This window comes from Oratosquilla oratoria, chromosome 4 (genome assembly GCF_046742065.1).
Source record: "Oratosquilla oratoria isolate Oo_2021 chromosome 4, ASM4674206v1, whole genome shotgun sequence".
Classification (NCBI taxonomy): Eukaryota; Metazoa; Arthropoda; class Malacostraca; order Stomatopoda; family Squillidae; genus Oratosquilla; species Oratosquilla oratoria.
The window spans coordinates 21092912-21117237 of NC_134780.1; the positions used below are offsets into that span (position 1 = coordinate 21092912).

Here is a 24326-nt window from a genome sequence, read left to right on the forward strand (position 1 = left end):
CCTTGTAGCCCCACAGGGGACATTCCTAAAAGAAAAAGTAAAGGCATAAGAGGGTATGGAAGTTTTCCGACCAGCACCCCAAGGTTTGGGTCTTTTAATGTGCGTGGATGTGGTACAGATGAGAGTAAAAGGGAAGAGATAGGTAGTATGTTTGTGAGAAGAAAGATGGATGTGTTGGCTTTGAGTGAAACTAAGTTGAAAGGGAAGGGTGAGTGCAAGTTTGGGAATGTAAGTGGGAGGTTATCAGGAGTGAAGAGAGGGCGAGGGAGGGAAGGGGTGGCTATACTAGTAAGTGAAGAGATAGGTAAACGTGTAGTGGAGTGAAAAGAGGTTTCCTCAAGGATAATGTGGATGAAGGTGAAACTGGGAAAGGAGATATGGGTCTTTGTAAGTGCATATGGGCCTGGCAGTGAGAAGAGTGTAAAAGAAAGGGAGGCCTTTTGGATAGATTTAAATGAGTGCATAGAGAATTTAGGGAGAAATGTCAATGTAATAGTACTAGGAGACCTTAATGCTAGGGTAGGAAATGGTCCAATTGATGGAGTGGTTGGGAAATATGGAGTTCCAGGAAAGAATCGTAGTGGAGAGTTGATGGTGGAAATGTGTCTAGAAAGAGAGTTGATGATAGAAAATACAGTGTTTCGGAAGAAAGTCAAGCATAAGTACACATGGGAGAGGGTGGTGGTAGATAGAGCGTTAATGGATTATGTAGTGGTAAATAGGATTATGATAGGAAGAGTTAAGGATGTACATGTGCTAAGGGGAGAGGGCGGGGGAATATCAGATAATTTTTTGGTGGAAGGTAAGTTGAGAGTGGAGGATAGATGGAGAAAGAGGAAAGGGGCAAAAGTTAGGGAGGTGCTTAGAGTGAACTCTTTAAATGAAAAGGAAAAGGAGAAGGAGTACAAGAAGAAGCTGAAGGAGGAGTGGTAGGGAGTGAAGGATAGAGTAGAGCTAGGTGTGGAGGAGGAATGGGGATGGTTCAATTAGGGAGTCACAAAGTGTGCAAGAATGGTGTGTGGAACAAGAAGGACAGGAGGAAATAGAAGGAAGGGTAGTGAATGGTGGGATGAGGAAACAAAGAAGGTTGTAGAAGAGAAGAAGCGAGCTTTCACAGTTTGGTTACAAAATAGGATGAGGGAGTCATATGAGAGGTACAAAGAAAAGAAAAGAGAAGTAAAGCAAAAGGTAAAGGAGGCAAAGAGGAGAGCAGATGTGAAATGGGGTAAGAGTATAACAGAAAATTTTGAAAGTAATAAAAAGATGTTTTGGAAAGAAATTAAGAGAGGAAGAGGAGGCGAATCAAGTAGAGCAGAAAAGGTAAAAGGTGCAGATGGAGAGATGATAATGGAAGAGAAGGCAGTAAGGGAAAGATGGGCAGAATATTTTAGGGAGTTGCTAAATGTGAAGGAGGATAGGGAGGGAAAGATAGCTGTAGTGGGAAATGCTAAGAAAATGACCGTGATGAGTGAGGAAAATGGAGGAGAAATAAGGAAGGATGAAGTGAAGACAGTTGTTAAGATAATGAAAGCAGGTAAGGCACCTGGTCTGGATGGATGCCATGCAGAATGTCTAAAAAAAGAGGTACAGTGATGGTGGACTGGCTGGTGAGGTTATTTAATGTTTGCTGGAGAGAGGGTAGAGTGCCGGAGGACTGGAGGAGTGCCTGTATAGTTCCACTTTACAAGGGAAAAGGGGACAAGTGTGAATGTAGTAGTTTCAGAGGGATTAGTTTGTTAAATGTAGTTGGGAAGGCTTATGGGAGGATCTTGATTGAGAGGATTAGGAGATGAACAGAGGGAGTAATTGGTGAGGAACAGTGTGGATTTAGGACGGGTAGAGGTTGTGTAGATCAGATCTTTGTGGTAAGACAGATATGTGAGAAAGCTATAGGAAAGGGGAAGGATGTTTTTTTGGCTTTTATGGATCTGGAAAAGGCTTATGATAGGGTAGACAGAAAGGCACTGTGGAAGGTACTGCAGATATACGGGATAGGAGGAAAGCTTCTCGGAGCTGTCAAGAGTTTTTATGAGAGTAGTAGAGCTTGTGTCAGGATTAGAAATGGAGAGAGTGAGTGGTTTGTGGTAAAGGTAGGACTTCGTCAAGGATGCGTTATGTCGCCCTGGCTGTTCAACTTATACATGGATGGGGTAGTGCGAGAGGTAAATGCAAGGGTAGTGGGTCAGGGATTAGAGATGGTTAAAGAAAATGGAGAAAAGTGGGAGGTGAGCCAGTTGTTGTTTGCAGACGACATTGCGCTTGTGGCAGGATCAGAGGAGTGATTGAGGAAGTTGGTGACAGAGTTTGGGAGAGTATGTGATAGAAGAAAGCTGAAGATAAATGTGGGTAAAAGTAAGGTGATGAGATGTACAAGGGGTGAAAGTGGCAGTAGACTGGAAGTGAGGATAAAGGGAGAGTGACTGGAGGAAGTGGATAGTTTTAGATACTTGGGTGCAAATGTGGCAGGAATAGGTGGAGTGAAGGTGGAGGTAGAATGTAGATTGAGAGAAGCAAGTAAATGCCTTGGTGGATTGAAGAGTGTAATGAGGAATAGACATTTGGGAATGGATGCGAAGAGGAGACTATATGAAGAAGTGATTGTGCCAACAGCACTGTATGGGGCAGAAACATGCAACATGAGAGAGGAAGAGAGTAGGATTTTGAATGTGTTTGAGATGAGGTGTCTGAGAAGTATGATGGGGGTTACTAGGCTAGATAGAGTGAGAAATGAGAAGGTGAGGAGGAGAACAGAGTTGGAAGGGGAGTTGGGAGATAGGGTTGATGAAAGACTATTAGGATGGTTTGGACACATGGAAAGAGTGAGTGAAGAAAGACTAGTAAAAGAGGTATGGAAGGCAGATGTGGAGGGAGTGAACATGAGGGGACGTCCAAGGATAAGGTGGATGTATGGAGTGAAGGGGGCTTTGGGGAAGAGGGGAATGTCTGTTGAGGAAGGACGGGAGAGGACAGAAGACAGGAGTGAATGGAGAATGGTTGTACAGTCAAAGCCCTTGTATCCGGCACCAATGGGGCCGAAGACGTACCGGATACGAGAAAATGCCGGATATGGGAAGGGATATTAAAAAAAATACATTTATTTACATTGTTCTTTTACTTATTAATAGATATTAATTCGCTTTAATAATAAACACATCCACATATCTATATATTGTAAATTCTATCAGTATAGAGTAAATCCAATCAATATACATCAGTTATAATCATCACAGCATTACCAGTTATCTAATTCATCATCTGATAATTTTACGACGGAGTTGTGAATGGCCGCGTTCAGTGTTGGTGGCTGAGAGGGTGCATTCACCTCTACACTCGAGTTTTCTTTCACTAAATTTTGTACCAACTTTCATAAAATATATGATGTCTCTGCTTAGAATTTTTTCCTCTTTGTTTGTGCACTGTTCTGCAAATTTCACAAACACTGCTAGACCCTTCGCTGCATCCTTCCACGACACTTTCATCTCAGGGTCGTCTTCTTCACTATCTGCCTCTGTCGTTTTCGCGTGTTCATCGGGAAGTGATTGTAAAATTTCATCATCACTAAGTGAGAATGTTACTGCTCGGTCACTGTCCATATCTACACAAACTTGTATCGCTTCGTCACTAATGCAAAGTTTAGCGCGACAACCCATCTTTCAATTCTTTCACCACCGATTCTTTCTTGCCGATGGAAAACCCTCAAATTTCTTATTCCCTTCCTGATCTTCAAACATTATTTGCGAATATGATTTTCTCTAACATCGCATTAGAGTTTGTTGTTTTTCATCCTCCCAAGCTAGCGATTCCATAAAAATAGCATCTTTAACATTAAGCCTACGTTGGAATTCGGAAATGCTACCGCCCTCAAAATAAACTAGTTTGCGCATAGAACTTTTCCGATAATTCTTTTTAAAGTTTTGAATCACTCCTTGATCCGTGGGCTGGATCACACTTGTTACGTTCGGCGGTAAATACACAATAGAAATGTTTCCATTGCTCAGTTCCTCAGCTTTACTGTTGTCGAGAAGGAGAATGAATTTGCTGTCCTCTAGAAGTCTTTTCGTTTTTTCATTTTTCTATTTTCGCCTTTCTTCAATCTTCTACATATATCCACCTCCTTCTGCTTAAGTGAAAGCACCACTGAGAAACCCTGGTGGCGGCGAGAGCAACTACAACCACGCGCAGGGATTTTAAACACAGGCGGGATTTATTTTATTTTATTTTTTTTTTATTTTTTTTTTACGTCTATCTTTATCACAATTTTTCAATTTTCGTGAAAAATATGCCGGTTATTTGAAGTGCCGGATACCAGGGCTTTTACTGTATATGGATGATGTGATGCATGAGGTGAAATGGGCGGGGGGATGGGGGATGAGGTAGTATGTGTGAGCAAAATTTGATGCAGCCCAAAGGGATTTCTCCCCATCTCCTTTTATGCATGGGGGGACGGAGAGGGGTGGTTGCCGATTTAATGAAGCGGCCTTGCTGTGGATGTGCTGTGTCTTGCGACACTGCTTCTAACCCAGGGCAGTGGACAAGGTGCAGGGATGACCCATCATCCAGGAGGTGCTAAGATGAGAGGGAGGGTGGAGAGGGTGTGGAGTGTAATCAGGGATGGAATGGGTGGGAATGATTTTATGCCTTTTCCTTTTTGGCTACCTCCCTTGTAAGAGGGAAAAAGCCTTGGTATATGTATGGTATATGTATGCCTCTGGTGCTCACACCTTTGGTCTAAGTGGTGTCCAAGTGAAATCTGCAGGAGACTTCATGACCTTCAGCCCGTGGGTGAGAAGGCAGTCAAGTAAAAAAAAAAAAAAAAAAAAAAAAAAAGATAAATAAATGAATAAATAAACAATAATAAAGGACCCAGGGATTTTGACCAAAATCATGAGGTTGGCTGATTTGGCCCAAACTTGCCTCAGAGGGAGAGAATACTGTCATGTACATGCGATAAACCTGGACCCATAGGCATGTGTCTGGGGCTCAAGCAATTTTGAGGCTGTGGGCAGATTTTTGCATTTCTGCTGGTGTCTGCACCTTTGGCCTGAGTGGTGTCCAAATTAAAGCTGCAGCAGGCTTGGTGGCCCTTGACTTAAAGGATTACAAAGGTGGAGCATGCTAACAGGAGACCTTTTGTTCCATAACTAGGTCAGATGCAAAAAAGAAATACTGTATATAATAACGATAACAAAATGATAATAATATAAATAATAATAAATAAATGCATAGGTATAGTTAAATAATAGACAAACTGGTAAACAGTAAATAATAATAAATTGACAGATAAATAATGATAAATGGAATTCAAGCAAACAATAAACAGAAAAATAATAATAAACAAATAATGTAAAATAAATGACAGTCATTACAGGATCTTGCATAGATGTTTATCTAAACAAATCTTAAAGCTTTGAACTACATTGCACTACCTCTGCAGGAAGCTTATTCCATTCATTAACTACACGGTTAGCGAAGTTGTTTCTACCCACTTCCAAATCTATTTCCTGAAAGTTTGAGACCATTATTTCTTGTTGGATTCTCATTCAATGTAAAAAAAAATTCACTTTTGATATTGTCAATTCCCTTAAAGACCTGTATCAACTCACCTCTGAGTCAATGCTTTTTTAGGGAAACTATATTCATATGTTTTAGTCAATTTTTGTATGGTTTATTTTTGATACTTGGAATCAGTTTTGTGACTCACTGTTGTACTTTTTCCAATCTGTCAATGTCTTTAATGAGATTCGGTGACCATATGGAAACAGCATATTCCAAATGTGGACGAACTAACGATTTATATAGCTTGTTAATGAGAGATAGACTTTTGAAGTCAAAAGATTGTGCAATCAGTCCTGGAATCTTATTTGCTTCCTCATAGGCTGAAATACACTGTTTAGATGATTTGAGATCATTACTGATAATTATGCCGAGATCCTTTTCACCATCCACTTTTGTTAATGAATTTCCAATTAACTTGTAATTGTACTTACTGTTATTTTTACCTATGTGCATAACCTTGCATCTATTTGTGTTAAATTTCATTAGCCACTTTTCAGACCATTGCTTTAATTTATCTAAATCTTCTTGAATATCTAATTGTGGTGTGAATGTAGTGAATGTGGCACGGATGGGGACTGGTGGGGGGGGGGTTGTCAAAGTGTGTGTGCATTGTTAACCTCAGGGGGGGGAATGCCTGTGTGTTGGCGTGGGTCGGCAGTACCGAGCAAAGACCGTGGTTGTGTGGAGGTGCGAATGTGAGTGAAACCCACCAAGGAAGTGGGGGGGTGGGGGTGGGTCAGTATTAGAAGTTAGGAGATAGGGAAATTAGCTTAGGGACTATGCTGTGTGTGTTCCAAGGAGGATTAAAGACTGACCCAGAAGCAAGCGCAGGAACAGGATTCTCATCCAAGAAACAAGTACCACACTGATTGATTTAAGTGATCATTTGCCATTCCGTACAGTTTTGTATCATCAGCAAATTTGGAGCCAGTAGATTTTAGTTTGTGGTCTATATCATTTATATATACTATGAATAGAAGTGGCCCAAGAATGGAACCCTGAGGAACTCCACTCATAAGATTTTTCCATCTAGAAGTTTTGCCATTTAGAACAACTCTGTTTTCGATCATTCAACCAGTTTCTAGTCAAACTTAACAGGTTACCACTTACCCTGTGCAAAGCTAATTTAGTAAGCACCGTATATACTCATGTATAGGTCGCACTTTTTTTAACTAGATATTTTGCCAAAATCAGGGGTGCGACCTATCCACTCAACATTAATGAGGGACAGCACTACTCTGTCACTGAAGTCTCAATAATTGGCGATTTCAATGTGACAATGACACGAAATTTCAGTGGTGTTCACACAATATACATTGGAAAGCTTTTTAAGCATTTTGTATATATAAAATATATATATCAAAGGTTCCTACCGACTTATTGCTTTAAACTGAACTATTGCTGCTAGAAAATCATTTATCAATTACAATAAAACCATAAAATATTCTCTTTCCAACTCTTTCGTATGTTATGCTATGAAAACGTTATGCTATGAAAACATAATCTGTGCACATATCATAGAAACACAGCCATGAGTGAAACAGGTGATGTACAGTAACATACGGTAAACAAAGGGTCAAGGTCACATTGCTTATAAACACTATAAAGTGTTTATAAGCAATGTGACCTTGACCCTTTGTTTACCATATGTGTACTTCACCTGTTTCACTCATGGCTGTGTTTCTATGATATGTGCACAGATTATGTTTTCATAGCATAATGTAATTTAAATAAACTGATTTTCATAATAAAGATTATTATTTTCATAAACTTCCACTAGGCCTACTGTACTGTTAGATCTACAGTAGATTGCACATAATTTTAGGCCTGATAACTACAAACCCTAATCATGAGCACCGTACCAGTAAGAGAAAGAGCTATGAAGTAGGTTTTAAGCTGAAAGTGGTGGATTACGCAGAAAAACATGGAAACAGATCTGCAGAAAGGGAGTTTGGGGTTTCAGAAAAGGTAGTGAGGGGATGGAGAAAGCAGAAAGATCAGCTTAAAGAAATGCTAAAATCCAAGAGAGCAGCAAGATTTTCAGTATCTCCCTACCAAAGTCTTGAAAAAAAATTGTTTGATTGGGATGTACTGTAGACCATAGAAATAATGGCTTTATTGTGAATAGACTTTCAATGAAAACCAAAGCCCTTCAGCTAGCACTGAAATATCATTTTACACAATTTAAATCTTCGGCAGGGTGGTGTACAAGGTTTATGAATAGCTTTGGATTGACACAACAGCGAAAAAAGCTCATATTGCTCAAAAACTGCCAAAAGACAATGAGCAAAGAGTTGTTCTGGAGGAACGTAAAATATTTGACTTTTCCCTAGGAAATATTGGAAACATGGATGAAACTCAGTGTATTTTGATATGCTGGGAAACACTACTATAGACAGAGTGGGAAGTAAAATTGTTACAGTAAAAACTACAGAAGATGAAAAGCATAATTTTTCTGTTTGATAGCCTGCCAAGCTGATGAAAAAAGCTTTGTCCAATGGTTATCTTCAAAAGGAAGAATATGTCAAAGGAGTCTTTTCCACCAGATGTAATTGTGAAAGTACATCCTAGAGATGATAATGGAAGAGAAAGCAGTAAGAGGAAGATGGGCAGAGTATTTTAGGGAGTTAATAAATGTGAAGGAGGATAGGGAGGGAAAGGTAGTTGCAGTGGGAAGTGCTAAGAAAATGACCATGATGAGTGAGGAAACTGGAGGAGAAATAAGGAAGGATGAGGTGAAAGCAGTTGCTAAGATGATAAGAGCAGGTGAGGCACCTGGTCTGGATGGATGTCATGCAGAATGTCTGAAAAAAGGAGGTACAGTGATGATGGACTGGCTGGTGAAGTTATTTAATGTTTGTTTCTTTTTTGGTACATATTTGTCAATTCCTTCCTTGTACTTTTCTTTGAATATGTTCCATTTGTCTTCCAGCTTTGTTTCCTCTTTGGAAAATTTGTCCCAGTTAGTGTTTTGGAAAAATATTAAGTTTTTTAAAATCCATTTTGTTGTACATTAATCTTCTCTATGCTTAATGTTTCTACCTACATTGTTTTGTTCTTTTAATTCAAACTATATTAGTATGTGGTCACTCTTTCCAATTGGTTTTTTGTACTCCATTTTGTTCACAATATCTGGTTCAGAAGTTAATATTAAGTCTAGTTTCAATGGTTCCTCATTATTTCTATATCTAGTATTTTCTTTAACCCATTGAGTTAGGGTGTATTCAATGGTCATATCTAGTAGGATGTTGCTCCAATGATCTTTGTCCCCTTCCCAGATTATATCCTTTGCATTAAAATTGCCCATGATTACTATGTTGCCATCCTCTTTTAGTAACTCATTTAGCACATTCATTGTGTCTTCCAGTAATTTAGAATGTTTGCTACCCAACCAAGCCTGTGTTTTTGATGGTACATACACTACAACAAATTTTCTGCCTTTCATCCTTTTGTTTACAATTTTGATCATAATTAGTTCTACATTGCCTTGGCCTTCATTTATCTTTGTCACATTTAGACCCTTTTTGGTCAATATCATGACACCTCCCTGCTTTTCTGTTCTATTTTTCATCCAGTGGTTGTATAGACCTTGTTGATATATTTCTGTCTCCACAATTCCCATGATGTCAGGTTTTTCCATTTCTAGATAGTCATTTAGTTCATTGATTTCAGAGATCATGCCATCGAGATATGTGTATGCCACCTTTAGTTTCATATTATCCTTCCTTTTTTGGTTTAAGTTTCCATTTTTTTGATGTACCACTTTTTCAGTCTCAAGTCCAGCACTCTCCAATAAAACTCGTTTTTTTCCGTCTCTGTTCTTTTCTAATTTCTGTCATTGTCTTCAATTCTGAGAGCTTTGTCTTTCTCTATTTCCTCATCACTCATTTCCTTTTGTATCCATATGTGTTTGAATTTCTCGCTGTTTGCCAATTTAACCGCTTTTGATAATATCTCCTATGCTATCATTTGAGTTCTTAGTTTTATTTTCAGCGGTCTATGTATGAAGGATTGATTGTGCTGACAGCACTATATGGGGCAGAAACATGGAACATAAGAGAGGAAGAGAGAAGGACTTTGAATATGTTTGAGATGAGGTGTCTGAGAAGTATGATAGGGATTACTAGACTGGATTGAGTGAGAAATGAGGAGGTGAGGAGGAGAATGGGGGTGGAAAGGGAGTTGGGAGATAGGGTGGAAGAAAGAGTATTGGGACGGTTTGGACACATGAAAAGAATGAGGGAAGAAAGACTAGTAAAAGAGGTATGGAAGGCAGATGTGGAAGGAATGAACATGAGGGGGCGACCTAGGATGAGATGGATGGATGGGGGTAAAAGGGGCTTTGGTGAAGAGGGGAATGTCTGTTGAAGAAGGACGGGAGAGGACGGAAGACAGGAGTGAATGGAGAATGGTTGTGTATTGATGATGTTGTGATCCATGAGGTGGAATGGGTGGGGGATGGGGGGTGAGGGAGTATGTGTGAGAAAAATTTGATGCAGCCCGAAAGGATTTCTCCCTGTCTTCTCCTTTTCTGCATGAGGGGATGGAGAGGGGGGGGTTGCCGATTTAATGAAGCAGCCTTGCTGTGGATGTGCTGTGTCTTGTGACACTGCTTCTGATCCAGGGCAGTGGACAAGATGCAGTGATGACCCATCATCCAGGAGGTGCCAAGATAAGAGGGAGGGAAAAGGATGGAGGGGAGTGGAGTGTGATGGGGATGGAATGGGTGGGAGTGGTTTTTATGCCTTTGTTTTTTGGCTACCTCCTATATAAGGGGAAAAAAAGCCTTTGGTATATATATGTATATACATCCTAAGGGATGGATGAAGTGTGGATGAAAACCTAACAAAAGTTTGGTTGGATGAAGTGTGGATGAAAAGGCCAAGGGCCTTCCTTGCTCAAACCCAGAAGTCTTCTAGTCTGGGACATGTTTAAATCACATTGCTGTGAGTGTGTCAAATTTAAGCTGAAGGAATACTACACAAGGCAAGCAGTTATTCTGGGTGGTTGCACTTCTGTTCTGCAGCCACTTGACATTTCAGTAAATAAACCTTTCAAGACTTACATGTGGACATCTTGGATGATATCTGGTGAAAAGGAATTTACTAAAGGTGGTGCACTGAAAAGACCCGGATTGAGTTTAATTGTAGAATGGTTGAAAGAAGCCTGGGGCAGTATTCCTGAAGAACTTATTATCAGGCCCTTCAAAAAAATGTGGATAAAATCCAATACAAGACACTAATTGGAAAGAGTGACCATATACTCATTGAGACTGAACTAATGAAGAAATATACATGGAGAGAAATGAAAAGCATAGGAAAGGGAGGTTGATGTACAACAAAACGGACTTTGCAAAACTAAAGAAATTCTTCCAGAATGCAAACGGGGAAATTTTTTTACATGGAAGAGACAAAAGTGGAAGAGAAATGGGATATCTTGATGGATAATTACAATGAAGGGGTTGAATAGGCATGTACCAAGACAGAAGCTAGAGAGAGTGTACATTAATTGCTGGTTCAACAAAAGATGCAGTGAGGCAAAAGATAGAAGGGACAGAGCTTGGAAAAGATGGAGAAAAGATAAAAAACCTGGAAATGGCAAGTTTATAAACTATAGAAATGAGTATGTTAAAGTCAGAAGAGATGAAAAAAGGAACCATGAAAAGGATATTATAGATAAATGCAAAGAGCAACCCAAGCTATTCTATTGATACGTGAATGGTAAACTTAAAAACAAACAGGAAATGGTGAAACTATGCCAAGGGAATATAGAATACACAGAAGAATTAGAAATGGCCGAAGTCATGAATAATTACTTCAAATCTGTCTTCACTAGAGAGAAAGCACAATATTCGGACGAAGGTAATGATAGGCGATCTCCCCCCATGAGTGAGATAACAATAACACAAAAAAAAAAATATTGGAACATCTATCAAACCTTGACGTCAGGAAATCACATGGCCTGGATGGAATTGCAAATTGGATTCTAAAAGAATGCAAAGAAGAACTAACGGACAAAATACATACAGTAACATAATAAGTTGCTCACTTAAAGAAGGAAAAATACCAAAAGACTGGAAAAATGCTAACATTGTACCAATATATAAAGGAGGAAACAAGGAAGAGCCAACTAACTACAGGCCAGTCTCACTAACAAGCACTATAGCCAAAATTTGTGAGAAAATCATCAAGAATAGATGGGTAAAACACCTGGAAGACAACAATGTAATAAACCCAAGACAATTTGGGTTCAGACAAGGAAGATCATGTACCACAAACTTAATAAGTTTCTACTCAAGATTAATAGACATAGTGCAAGAAAGGAAAGGATGGGCTGATTGTGCCTTCCTGGACTTACAAAAAGCTTTTGACAAAGTACCACTCAAAAAACTATTTAAAACACTGGAACATATAGGAGGGATACAAGGGAACTTACTAAAATGGATGGAAGACATCCTGATTGGTAGAAAGATGAGAGTAGTGCTCAGAGAAAAATATTCAGGTTGGAAAGAGGTGATTAGTAGAGTACTGCAAGGATCTGTATTGGCTCCAATAATGTTTGCTATTCATGTGAATGACATGGATGATGATGTGAAATGTTACATGAGCTTCTTTGCAGACGACGCCAAACTGTTAAGGAAAGTAAAAACTGAAAAGGATTGCGAATCACTGCAGAAAGACCTGAATAAGGTATGGAACTGGAATCAGAAATGGGAAGTGGACTTCAATATCAACAAGTGTAGCATAATGGAGTTTGGAAAAAACAAAAATAGAATATCAGGACAATATACAATTGGAACCAAGGTGGTAAAGAAGGAGAGATCCAAAAAAGATTTGTGTGTAATTATCTCAAACGACTTGTCCTATGATAAACAGATAAACAAAATTGTTGGAGAATCCTACAACTTGCTAAGATCAATAAAAGTGGCATTTACATATTTGGATGAAGAAATGATAAAAGAAATATTGGTCATACTGATAAGGCCTAGACTAGAATATGCGGTGACATTGTGGTCACCCAGTACCAAAAATAATATAAAGAAAATAGAAAGAATCCAGAGAGCAGCCACAAAAATGGCACCTGCACTTGCAAACTTGTCATATGAGGAGAGATTGGCTAAACTGGAGTTACTGACTCTGGAGTAAAGAAGAGAGAGAGGTGACCTACTGACCATCTAAAGAATCATGAAGGGCACAGAAATACTCAATAGAGAGGACTTGTTAAACTGGGACAAGAGGACATGGAAAGAAAATAAAAAAACATAGCTGCAGAAGAGAACTGAAGAAAAACAGTTTTCCACATAGTGTGGTGGACACTTGGAACAAACTGGACAATGAAATAGTGTGCACAAAAACCATTCATGAGTGTAAGAGCAAACTAGACACTGCGAGATACAAAGGCAGGACACCACAAGCGTAGCTCCCCTTCCCGCAAAATACAACTAGGTAAATACAACAAGGTAAACGCAAACATCCTACCACTCTCATCCTTTTTAGTTTAATCCATACCACATTCACACACATTCAGTGACCCAGTTCCTAGGGTTCTGTTTGGAGTCATCCTCCCAGACACTCATATACCATGACTCTTTGCAGGAGAGAAATAGAGAGGAGGACCCTTAGTTCTTTCACTCTATCCTATTTAGTTACTTCCTATGACCTGGTTGGGAATGCTTTGCCAGCATTCTTTCTCTCCCCCCACTATGATCACCACAGGGAGATCAGAAAAGGAAAAGGTAAAGTCTTGGATCAATCAATCCTTTGCCCCAGGTCTCTCTTGCAGAAGACCTACTGCCTCCAAGAATCAGGAAGCATTTGGTAGAGTCTTAGAAGTGGTAAAGATTAAGTTTAAGGGGCTGGCAGAAGGAACTGCAAATGGTAAAGAACTATCTTAATTTTCTTTATGAATAGACCTCTTATTCAAATATAGGTAAATGATATCTGGCTCTGGCCTAAGACAGTCCTGATATTGAATCATGCTGTCAGTACCCCAGTACAGGTAGTGATGATAATAAGAATAATAAGGAAAGCTGATGACAACTGGTGATTTTTCTCCTATTATAAGCCAGAAACAGAGAAACAGTCCTACAGTAAGACAAACAGCTGTCCAATATTTTCTCACAGAAAGGTCTATTGGAAGGGCTTGAGGACCACTGCTAGCTGCTGTGGTGTTGTAGATTTCCTGTTAGTCATAGGCAACAGTTATTATTAAGATGCATCTGAGTTTTTTTGCTTGTAATTCCTTAGTCATGGCTGTTGCCTCAGGTTTCTCTTTCAGAAACCAAAGGCCTCAAGACAACTAGTAGTGGTCACTGAATAACAGATACTCTTTACAAGTTTTGTTGAAAATATCAAAATAGTATAGTATGTACAGTAATATTTATTCATCCCACCTAAAACTTGAATAAATGGTCTATTTATTTTCTTAGTTCTTACAAAAACTCCAAACCTATTTTTACATCAGCTGTTACAGAAACACTGTTTGGGTTTGCTACATGCTCCTGGTATTTGGCTGAGAAAATGTCTTACATAGAATTAGACACTCCAAAGCTGATGCCTGAGCAGATGGAAAAGATTGAGAAGGAAGTCAACTCTAAGATTCGTGAGGGAATACCCATTTCTATAGCAGAATATGATATAGATGATCCAGCAATTAAAGAGGTTTGTGGATTTGTGCATTTATCTTTATTTCCCTCTGAATGAGTAAAGATGACTAATAAACTTATAAAGCTTGTATATTAATCCATTAACCAATGCATTATAATTAGATTGATTACAGATTGTATTTAAGAAAATTTGGGAAACAAATGGATGGAGTGAGATTGAAAGGAAGACCAAGAATAAGGTGGATGGATGCATGTATTTACATACATACATACATAGACCAAAGGCATTTTTCCCCCTTACAAGGGAGGTAATTGTGTATTTAGGGATGAAATGGGTGGGAGTGTTTTTATGCCTTTCCCTTTTTGGCTACCTCCCTTGGAAGGGGGAAAAAGCCTTGGTATATGTATGTATGTATGTACAAGGGAGGTACCCAAAAACCAAAGGCATAAAAACCACTCCCACCTATTCCATCCCTATCACCTTCCACTCCCCTCCACCCTCCTCCCTCCCTCTTATCTTGGCACCTCCTGGATGAGGGGTCATTCCTGCATCTTGTCCACTGCATGTATTTACCTAGTTGTATCTTATGGGAAGGGGAGCTATGCTTGTGGTGTCCCATCTTTGTATCTCGCAGTGTCTAGTTTGCTCTTAAATTTGTGTGAAGTATTTGCACAAACTATTGTTTTGTCCAGTTTGTTCCAGACATCCACCACTCTGTAGAAAGCTTTTTTTTTTTAGGTCTCTTCTATAACTGTCCATTTTGAGTTTCTTTTCCTTTCCCCCTTATCCCAATTTAGTAAGTTTTCTTTATTAAGGACTTCCATGCCTTTCATGATTCTGTAGATCATTAGCAAATTCCCTCTTTCTCTTCTTTGTTCCAGAGTCAGTAATTTCAATTTTGACAATCTCTCTTCGTATGACAGTTTTGAAAATGTTGGGGTTATCTTTGTAGTTGTTCTCTGGATTCTTTCAATTTCCTTTATGTTCATTTTGATACTGGGTGACCATAGTGTCGCAGCATACTCCAATCTAGACCTTATCAGTGTGACTAGTATTTTCTTCACCATTTCTTAATTCAAGTAGATAAAAGCCACCTTTATTGATCTTAGCAAGTCGTAGGATTCTCCAACAATTTTGTTTATCTGTTTATCAGGAGACATGTCATTTGTGATGATTACTCCCAGGTCTTCTTCAGATCCCACTTTCTTTACTTCCTTTGTACCAATTTTATATTGTCCTGATTTTACTTTTTTCCAAATTCCATTATGCTAAATTTCTTAATGTTGAAGTCCACTTCCCACTTCTGACTCCATTTCCAAACCTTGTTCAGATCTCTCTGTAGTGATTCACAATCCTTTTCAGTATTCACTTTCCTCAGCAATTGTGCGTCATCTGCAAAGAAGGTCATGTAACATTCCACATCTTCATCCATGTCATTCACATAAATAGCAAACATTATTGGAGCCAATACTGATCCCTGTGGAACTCCACTAATCACCTCTTACCAAGTTGAACTCTTTTCTCTGAGTACTACCCTCATTTTCCTTCCATGCAAGAAATCCTCCATCGAGTTCAATTGTTTACCTTGTATCCTTCCTATGGTTTCCAGTTTTCTTATTTATTTTTTATGTGGTACTTTCTTGAAGGTTTTCTATAAGTTTAGGAAAGCACAATTAGCACATCCATCCCTTTCTTGTATTATATTAGTCTTTAGTGGAAAAAGATAAAATTTGTGTCACATGATCTTCCCTGTCCAAATCCAAATTGTCTTGGGTTTAGTATATTTTTTTCTTCCAGATGTTTTATCCATATTTTCTTATATTTTTTTTCACTAATTTTGGCTACAGTGCTAGTAAAGGAAACTGGTCTGTAATTTGTTGAGTCTTCCTTGTTTCCTCCTTTGTATATTGGTACAATATTGGCATTTTTCCAGTCCTTTGATATTTTTCCTTATTTGAGCAAGCAGCTTATTATATTTTATGTTTTGTCCATTAGTTCTTCTTTACATTCTTTTAGTATCCAATTTGCAATTCTGTTTGGGCTGTGTGATTTCCTGATGTCAAGGTTCATTAAATGATCCATTCTTTCTTTTTGTGTTATTGTTATTTCCCTCATGGGGGTATCCCACTTCATGCTTGTCATCCCAATGCTGTACATTTTCTCTCGTGAAGACCGACTTGAAGTGATTATTCCTGACTTCAGCCATTTCTAAATCTGTGTATTCTATATTTTCATGATGTAGTTTCACCATTTCCTGTTTGTCTTTGAGTTTACTACCATTCACATCTATAGAATAGCTTAAGTTGGCCTTTATATTTTTCTATTATGTCTTTTTCATGGTTTCTTTTTTCCTCTCTGCACACTTTTACACATTTCATTCCTTTTATTTATATATATTTGCCACTTTCCATTTTTTATTATTATGATTTTTTTAAATCTTTTTTCCATCTTTTCCAAGCGTTATCTCTTGTCTTTTGCCTCACTGCACCTTCTGTTAAACCAGCACTTGAGATACACCTTTTCCTGTTTCTGTCTGTTGAGCAGGGGAGAATTACAAGATAGATAGGAGAGACAGAATGAATAGAAAGTGTTGTGGCAGGGGAGCATCACTGAAAACCTGGCACCACCAAGGGATTGAACCTGGGATGCCCCACTTGCTGGGTAGGTGTGCTTGTTTTCAATTGGTTCATAAATTATATTTAATGCATGAGAATTGGGGAAGGGCTGTCATGATGAAACAATGGGGGGTAAACCAGCTCTGGCTAATGGGGCTTGTTCAGGAAAAACTGTGTTTCTCTATACTACCCTTGATTCAAGTTGTGTGGTGGGAAACAGGGATACCCTTCATCCATGAAGTGGCAAGATGGGAGGGGTGTTGAATGGGTTTTTAACTATGTATGAAGAGGGATGGAAAGAGAGCTGGCACATTGTTTGGTGGTTTGGATGTATGGAAAGAATGAGTGAAGACTAGCAAAAAATGTGGAAATCACAAGCAGATGGAGGAACTTGAGATGGAGACTAAGAATAAGGTGGATAGGTGAAGAATCCAAGAGAAATGTCTAGTGAGCAAGGAATGGGTGAGAAGCATATATCAGGAGACAGTCATTTGTTGCCTTGAATTTTGCTAAGTGGAAAAATTTGGAGTCCCACAGCATTGGTCCTCGGAACCTTCCACAGATCTCTGGAAAAACACTTTAGGCTACTATGTGTTATAGTACTGTATTTACCTAGTTGCATTTTACGGGAAGAGAGCTGTGCTCGTAGTGACCCACTTTTGTATCTTTCAGCATCCAGTTTGATCTTAAATTCTTGTATAGTTTTTGCACTCGGTTTCTTCACTCAGTTTGTTCCAAATATCTGTCACTCTGTATGGGAAGCTATTCTTTTTCAGATCTCTTCTGTAACTACTTTTTTAAGTTTCTTTTCATGTTCTCTTGTTTTTCTCCTATCCCACTTTAGTAAGTTATCTCTATCAAGGACTTCCATCCCTTTCATAATTCTATAGATGGGACTGTTTTCATGTCACCAGCTGAAAGTTGTAGAAAGAGGAGAGTAGTTGCTGGCTGTCAGCTCCCCATGTGTGAAAAAGTGAAAGATATATAGCTGAAGTTGATACAGAAAGATCTTGGGTCCAGGCTGAGGGTCAGTACCTCAGGGTTGCATCTTCCAATGGAGTTGAGGGGGTTTATGGGTTCTGAAAATGGGTAGCTTTGCTGTCTATCTTGCAGGACTCACCACATGCAGGTACCTGTCATTGGTTCCTGCCAGGAGACATGTAGCTGCAGCTGAAGTCATCATCTTTGCTATATGCACTTGGACTTTTGGGGCAGAAAATAATCACTGCTGGAAATGAGAGAGAAGTGCAAGACCTACATACTTCTAATTGCACATAGTCATGAAAGAGAGAGTACAAAAGATAGGAGTGATTAGAGAGTGGTTATAAGTGAATGAAGAAAGACATGGCTAGAAGGAATGTTCATTTTGTCTGCAATGTATATTTCTTTAAGGGATTGTAGGGAGTGATGGAGTCACTGTAATAAGCAATGAGGGTAAACCAGCCAAAGCTGCCAGACTGCTTTATTTACCTAATTGTAGTATACAGGAAAGGAGCAATGCTCATTGGGTCCTGTTTCTTATTCTCTAATTTTCTAACATATCTAGACTCAAACTCATGTACAGTTCCAACTTAATCTATGTCTTTGATTTCCAATTATCATATTTAGATTTGAACTCATGTATTGTTTGAGCTTGGGCTATATCACTTTCTAAGCTATTCCACATATTTATACATCTATATGGAAAACTGTATTTCTTCACATCCTTTTGACATATGGTCTTTCTTAATTTACTTCCATGACCTCTTAAAGCCCTCCCATCTTTAATCAGGAGATCTCTTCTATCAATGCAATCTATCCCCTTTAGTGACCTAAACACTGTAATCATGTCACCTCTTTCTCTTCAGTCTTTCAAAGTTGGCAGACCCAATACCTTTACTCTTCCCTCATATGGTTTATCTGCCAGGCTGGGGACCAGTTTGGTTGCTGCCCTTTGCATTCTCTCAATCTTGCTTATATCCTTCACTCTGTGTAGAGACCATACTACTGATGCTTATTCCAGTGTTGGACATATCAGGGGTTTCAATGAGTTTTTCATCATCTCTTCACCCATATATTGGAATGCCACTTTAATCTTCTGCAGTAGTCCATATGTCTCTCCCACAATCCTTTTGATATGTCTGTCAGGTGACAGTTGCCTTTTATCAACACTCCTAAGTCTTTTGCTTTTGTAATGTGTTTGCTTCCCAAGGAATAGTTTAAGGATGGCATTTTGCCACTATTGCCCATTTCCAGTACTTTGCATTTTTTTATATTGAACTTCATTTCCCATTTTTGGCTCCAATGAAAAAATAGTATCTAGATCTTTTTGAAATATTCTGCCATCCTCCTCATTTTTCACGCTTCTCATGATTTTTACATCTGCAAACATGTTGGCATAGTTTGTTGTTCCTTCCATCATGTCATTAACATAGATAAGAAACATTATTGGTGCAAGCACTGAACCTTGTGGTATTCTGCTCGTTAATGCTCTTCAGCCTGACATATTGTCCTTTACTACTGTCCTCATGTATCTTTCCTTCAAAAAGTCCCTAATCCATTCTAATAGTTTGCCTCTCTGTCCTCCAACATGCTCCAATTTCCACAAAAGTTGACTGTGAGGTACCTTATCAAATGCCTTATGCTCTCCACCCACCCCTCTCTCTCTTGCAGCACATCAATCACTATCCATGTGAACAAGTTGTATAGACACGGTAAAGGAAACATGAACTGGAGGTGAAGCTTTTATTCCTGACGTTTTGTCTATCGACTTTCTCAAAAAGAAAGTCGATAGACGAAACGTCAGGAATAAAAGTTTCACCTCCAGTTCATGTTTCCTTTACTGTGTCTATACAACATCAATCACTCTCAAGTAAAAGCTTAAATGGTTTGACACACATGACCTTCCAGATCTGAAGCCAAACTGACTGTATGTCAGATTGTTCATCTTTTCAAGATATTTGGTCCATTGATCTTTCACAATCCTTTCACATAATTTCACTATTGTATTGGTTAGTGATAGTGGCCTATTGGAAGTGCTTTACTGCTTCTGACCTGAACAGAAGGGCAGGGGACAGGGCTCTTCATCCTCAAGGTACTAAGATGAGAGGGACAACAAATGGGTTTGTAGATGGGTTTGGAGTGGGTTTAGGATAGGTATTTCCCAAATTGCATTTACTTAATTGCAGTATACAGAAGCATTGCTCAGGAGGTCCCATCTCTTACTGTCCAACTTAGGACACCTAGCTTCAAATCCTGACCAAGGGCAGTGGGTGGGACACAGGGATGACCAGTCATCCATGAGGAGCTAAGATGAGAGGGAAGAAAGGGTGGTGGATGGGAGTGGAAAGAGTGGGAGTGGGTACTTGCCTTTAGACTTGGCTGTCTCCCTTGTAAGAGGGAAAAAGCCCTTGGTATATAGATTGATAACTTCAAATCATGTATGGTTCCTTAATTTCCGAGGTGTATGCTTTGATATGATCACCCTCTTTATAAAGGGAAAAAGGCTTTTAGGTGTATGTATGAAGAATGTGTGGGGTTTCACTTGGCCACCCACTTATAAGTGGAAAAAAGCCTCTGATATATCTATGTATTTTTATCAACCCCAGTTGTAGCCACTTGTTTATGAAGGAGTTGCAGGCATAGCAATAGTTTAACCATCTGTTTATATGGGAATAAGGGCTGGGTGATGAATAGAAGAGATGTCATAGGCAGTGATGCTTGAGGGTTATGGATGAAGTCACAAAATATTATAGAGTAGAAAATGGTAGAATTTGTGAAAGGACTAGTATAGGTAGGACTGGGAGAAAGAATAGAATAGGCCGCTGGAGGTGGTTTGGTCACACTATGAGAATGGAGGAGAAAAAAAATCCTTGAAGGATTCATGAGTGAAAGAGGGAGAAGAAATCTCTTCCATATCTAGGTACCTAACTTTGGAGGAAATGGCAAATAGTTGGTGGTGGTAAAAAGTGTGTCATGAATTTGCTTTAATTATTTTTGTATTATACATACTCTTTTGTCCAAGACAGGTGATAGATATATCATGAAATATTCAAGTTGAAACAAGAAATTTTTTATTCACCAGGTTCGAACTCGAGGCTTGCCTGATGATGCAGTTGGGCCTATTCGTGTGGTATGCATTGAGGGTGTAGATACAAATATGTGTTGTGGTACACATGTTTCCAATCTGTCACAGCTTCAGGCTATTAAACTACTGCACACAGAAAAGGGCAAGGCCAACAAAACACTTCTATACTTCGTTGCAGGGGGACGACTTCTTGAGTAAGTTGTTTACTTCATTATGTAGGTTCCGTCTTTCTATATCCATCTAAACTGTACATGGAAATAAGAAAAGAATAATTGTTAGCTGAGGAAAGGGTGGTAGATGGGAGTGGAATGGGTGGGAGTGGGTATATACCTTTTGACATTAGCTACCCCCCAGGTAAGGGGGAAAAGACGTTGGTATGTAATTATTTTTATTTAACTTATTTATTTTTATTTTGTTAGGGGGGCTGTGGTCCTTACTTATAAAGGTGATTCATGTGTATATTTTATGTTTTATGATATAGTAGGCAACCACCCATGGGAATTCCACAAATAAAAAAAGTTGAGTGAAATTGTATGCCTAGCAGTATGTGTAACAAGTTGCTGTTATGCTCAGCATTATTGTGCTCTGTTTTTACAGTTTAATTTATCTTATTTAGAATTTTTTATGACAGATTATTCAGAAATTTTGATAAATTTCTAGCTTTGGCATCCTGGGTGTCTGTCAGTTTTCATGAATATCTTTTAAACCATGTTTATTTAACTTTTTTCCACAAGTTCAGCTATCAGTGTATAGAGTATGAACATATTATATGGTTTTGTTTCACAACAGATATTTTGGCAATTGTTATAATCAAGAAAGGAAACTTAACATTCTCTTGCGAACTGAGCCAAGCAATCATCTCTTCATTGCACAGAAGAATCAAAGTGACCTGAAAGGTAAGCTTGAAAGACATCCTTGAGGAGAGATGAATAACTATGGCTGCCAAACTGAGATGATAATTAATCTTAACATATTGAGAAAAATTGACCTGGCCAGAGTTGAAGATGTGTTAGTGTTAGTATATTATGGGAATTCTTCATTTACAATTTTCTGATTTACCAAATGTTTATCTTTACATATACAGTAAAAGCCCTTGTATTTGGCACCAATAGGACCAAAGACATTCCGGATACGAGAAAATGCTGGATACGAGAAGGGATATTTAAAAAATACATTTATTTACATTGTTCTTTTACTTATTAATAAATTTAATTCATTTTAATAATAATAAACACATCCACATATCTATATATTGTAAATTCAATCAGTATAGAGTAAATCCAATCAATATACATCAGTTATAATCATCACAGCATCACCAGTTGTCTAATTCATCATCTGATAATTTTACGACGGAGTTGTGAATGGCCATGTTCAGTGTTGGTGGTTGAGAGGGTGCATTCATCTCTGCACTCGAGTTTTCTTTCACTAAACTTTTTGTACCAACTTTCATAAAATCTCTGATGTCTCTGTGTAGAATTTTTCCCTCTTTGTTTGTGCACTGTTCTGCAAATTTCACAAACACTGCATCCTTCCTCGACACTTTCAGCTCAGGGTTGTCTTCTTCACTATCTGCCTCTGTCGTTTTTGCGTGGTGTTCATCGGGAACTGATTGTAAGATTTCATCATCACTAAGTGAGAATGTTACTGCTTGGGCACTGTCCATATCCACCCATGCTTGTATCGCTTCGTCACTAATGCAAAGTTTAGTGCGACAACCCATCTCTTTCAATTCTTTCAACACCGATTCTTTCTTGCCAATGGAAAACCCTCAAAATCCTCATCCCCTTCTTGGTCTTCAAACATTATTTTCGGATATAATTTTCTCCAACATCACATTAAAGTTTGTTGTTTTTCATCCTCCCAAGCTAGCGAAGCCATAAAAATAGCGTCTTTAACATGAAACCCACGTTAGAATTAGGAAATGCTACCATCCTCAAAATAAACTAGTTTATGCATAAAACTTTTCTGATAATTCATTTTAATCTTTTGAATCACTCCTTGATCCATGGGCTGGATCACACTCGTTACATTCAGCGGTAAATACACAACAGAAATGTTTCCATTGCTCAGTTCCTCAGCTGGTGGATGTGCTTTACTGTTGTCGAGTAGGAGAATAAATTTGCTGTCCTCTAGAAGTCTTTTCTTTTTCAAATTTTCTTTCACTGATGGGACAAACACATTCTTGAGCCAGTTCATGAATGTTTCTGAGTCCATCCATGCATTATTTTGTGGGCGATAATCCACAGGCAAGTATGTTAGATTTTTAAAACAACGTGGCTTCTGGTATTTTCCAATGACACACAATTTGACTTTATGGGTCCCTGCCATGTTTGTACACAATAACACTGTCAGTCTATCCTTGCTTTGTTTGAATCTTTTGGTGGTTTCCTCTGCTTCACTGGGTAGTGTAGATGTTGGTAGACAGTGGTAGAACAGGCCAGTCTCGTCAGCGTTGTGATCTGTTCCGGTTTCAGATCGTCCTCGGCAACCAATTTTGCAAACCTATGACAGAAAGGGGGAAAGAAAAGTTAAAAAATAAATATATATAAATGGGTTCCAGGACAGTTTTCCCCGGAGGACAATTGCCCCCTAGGACAATTTCCCCCGTTGTCAATTGCCCCCTAAGACATTTACCCCCGGAAGACAATTTCCCCCGTTGACAATTCAACTGAACAAGATACTGTGACTCAACGCAGACTGTGCCCTATTAATTTTACCCAAAACTTTATTTGTAAAGTCAAAGAGTGAAAATAATTTTAGTTGCAATTTTCCTCATGGAATATTGAAATAAATACAAATACAAAGTTAATTTTGTTCAAAACTTTACTTATAAAGTCAAAGAGTAAAAATATATTTAGTTGCAAAGAATGAAAATAAGCTTAGTTTTGTTTAAAAACTTAGATTATACGCAATTCCTCTTAAGTAATCAAAAATCTCTCTGTTGTTGTAATCGTTCACTAAACCGACTATTCGCTGGGAGCAATCTTTATACCTTTTCCGTGATCCTTCATTTGCAATGCTGGCTGCACTCTGACTGATACTAAACTCTTGAAGTGACTGCCCTTTCTGGAGTTTTGAAATAAAAATCCAAATATTGGGATGGCAGCAACCAGTACTGGCAAGAAAACTCCTATGCCATCCCTCGACTGAATTGTTTGTTCTCGGAAGCTCTTCCTTCGCTCTGTTGTACATGCCCCACAGAGCCATGTCGAACATTGGTTCTCGTCGCCCTCTCCTCCTACAAGGTCGTCCAATATCGAAATAATCAAGTATTGGCTGACTGTCCGGAGCCATAATTTCCAGCAGTTTATCAAACGTTTCTTCAATTTCAGCAGTCGGCACAAAAGCTAATGCTGCGAACATCCTCATGCTAAGAGCAAACTCCTGGTCATTTAGATAGGTTTGCTGCATGCTTGAAGTTTGTACCTTTCTGTAAATGTTTTGGCAAAAGTGGAAAAAACAGCCTTTTATTTTTTTATG

General features: G+C 38.7%; 1 protein-coding gene across 13 annotated transcripts in view; it reads left to right on the forward strand.

Moving 5' to 3' along the window:
* The window catches only part of LOC143024647 (alanyl-tRNA editing protein Aarsd1-B), a gene marked incomplete at its 3' end in the record, with an annotated part of 66196 nt that extends 44457 nt beyond the window's left edge, over window positions 1–21739 (forward strand). For all 13 annotated transcript variants that reach the window (XM_076183571.1, XM_076183576.1, XM_076183570.1 and 10 more), the window contains 3 exon segments: window positions 14020–14216; window positions 20841–21037; window positions 21633–21739. In XM_076183571.1, coding sequence (XP_076039686.1) covers window positions 14020–14216; window positions 20841–21037; window positions 21633–21739 — 501 coding nt within the window.
* Between the last annotated feature and the right edge of the window lie 2587 nt (window positions 21740–24326).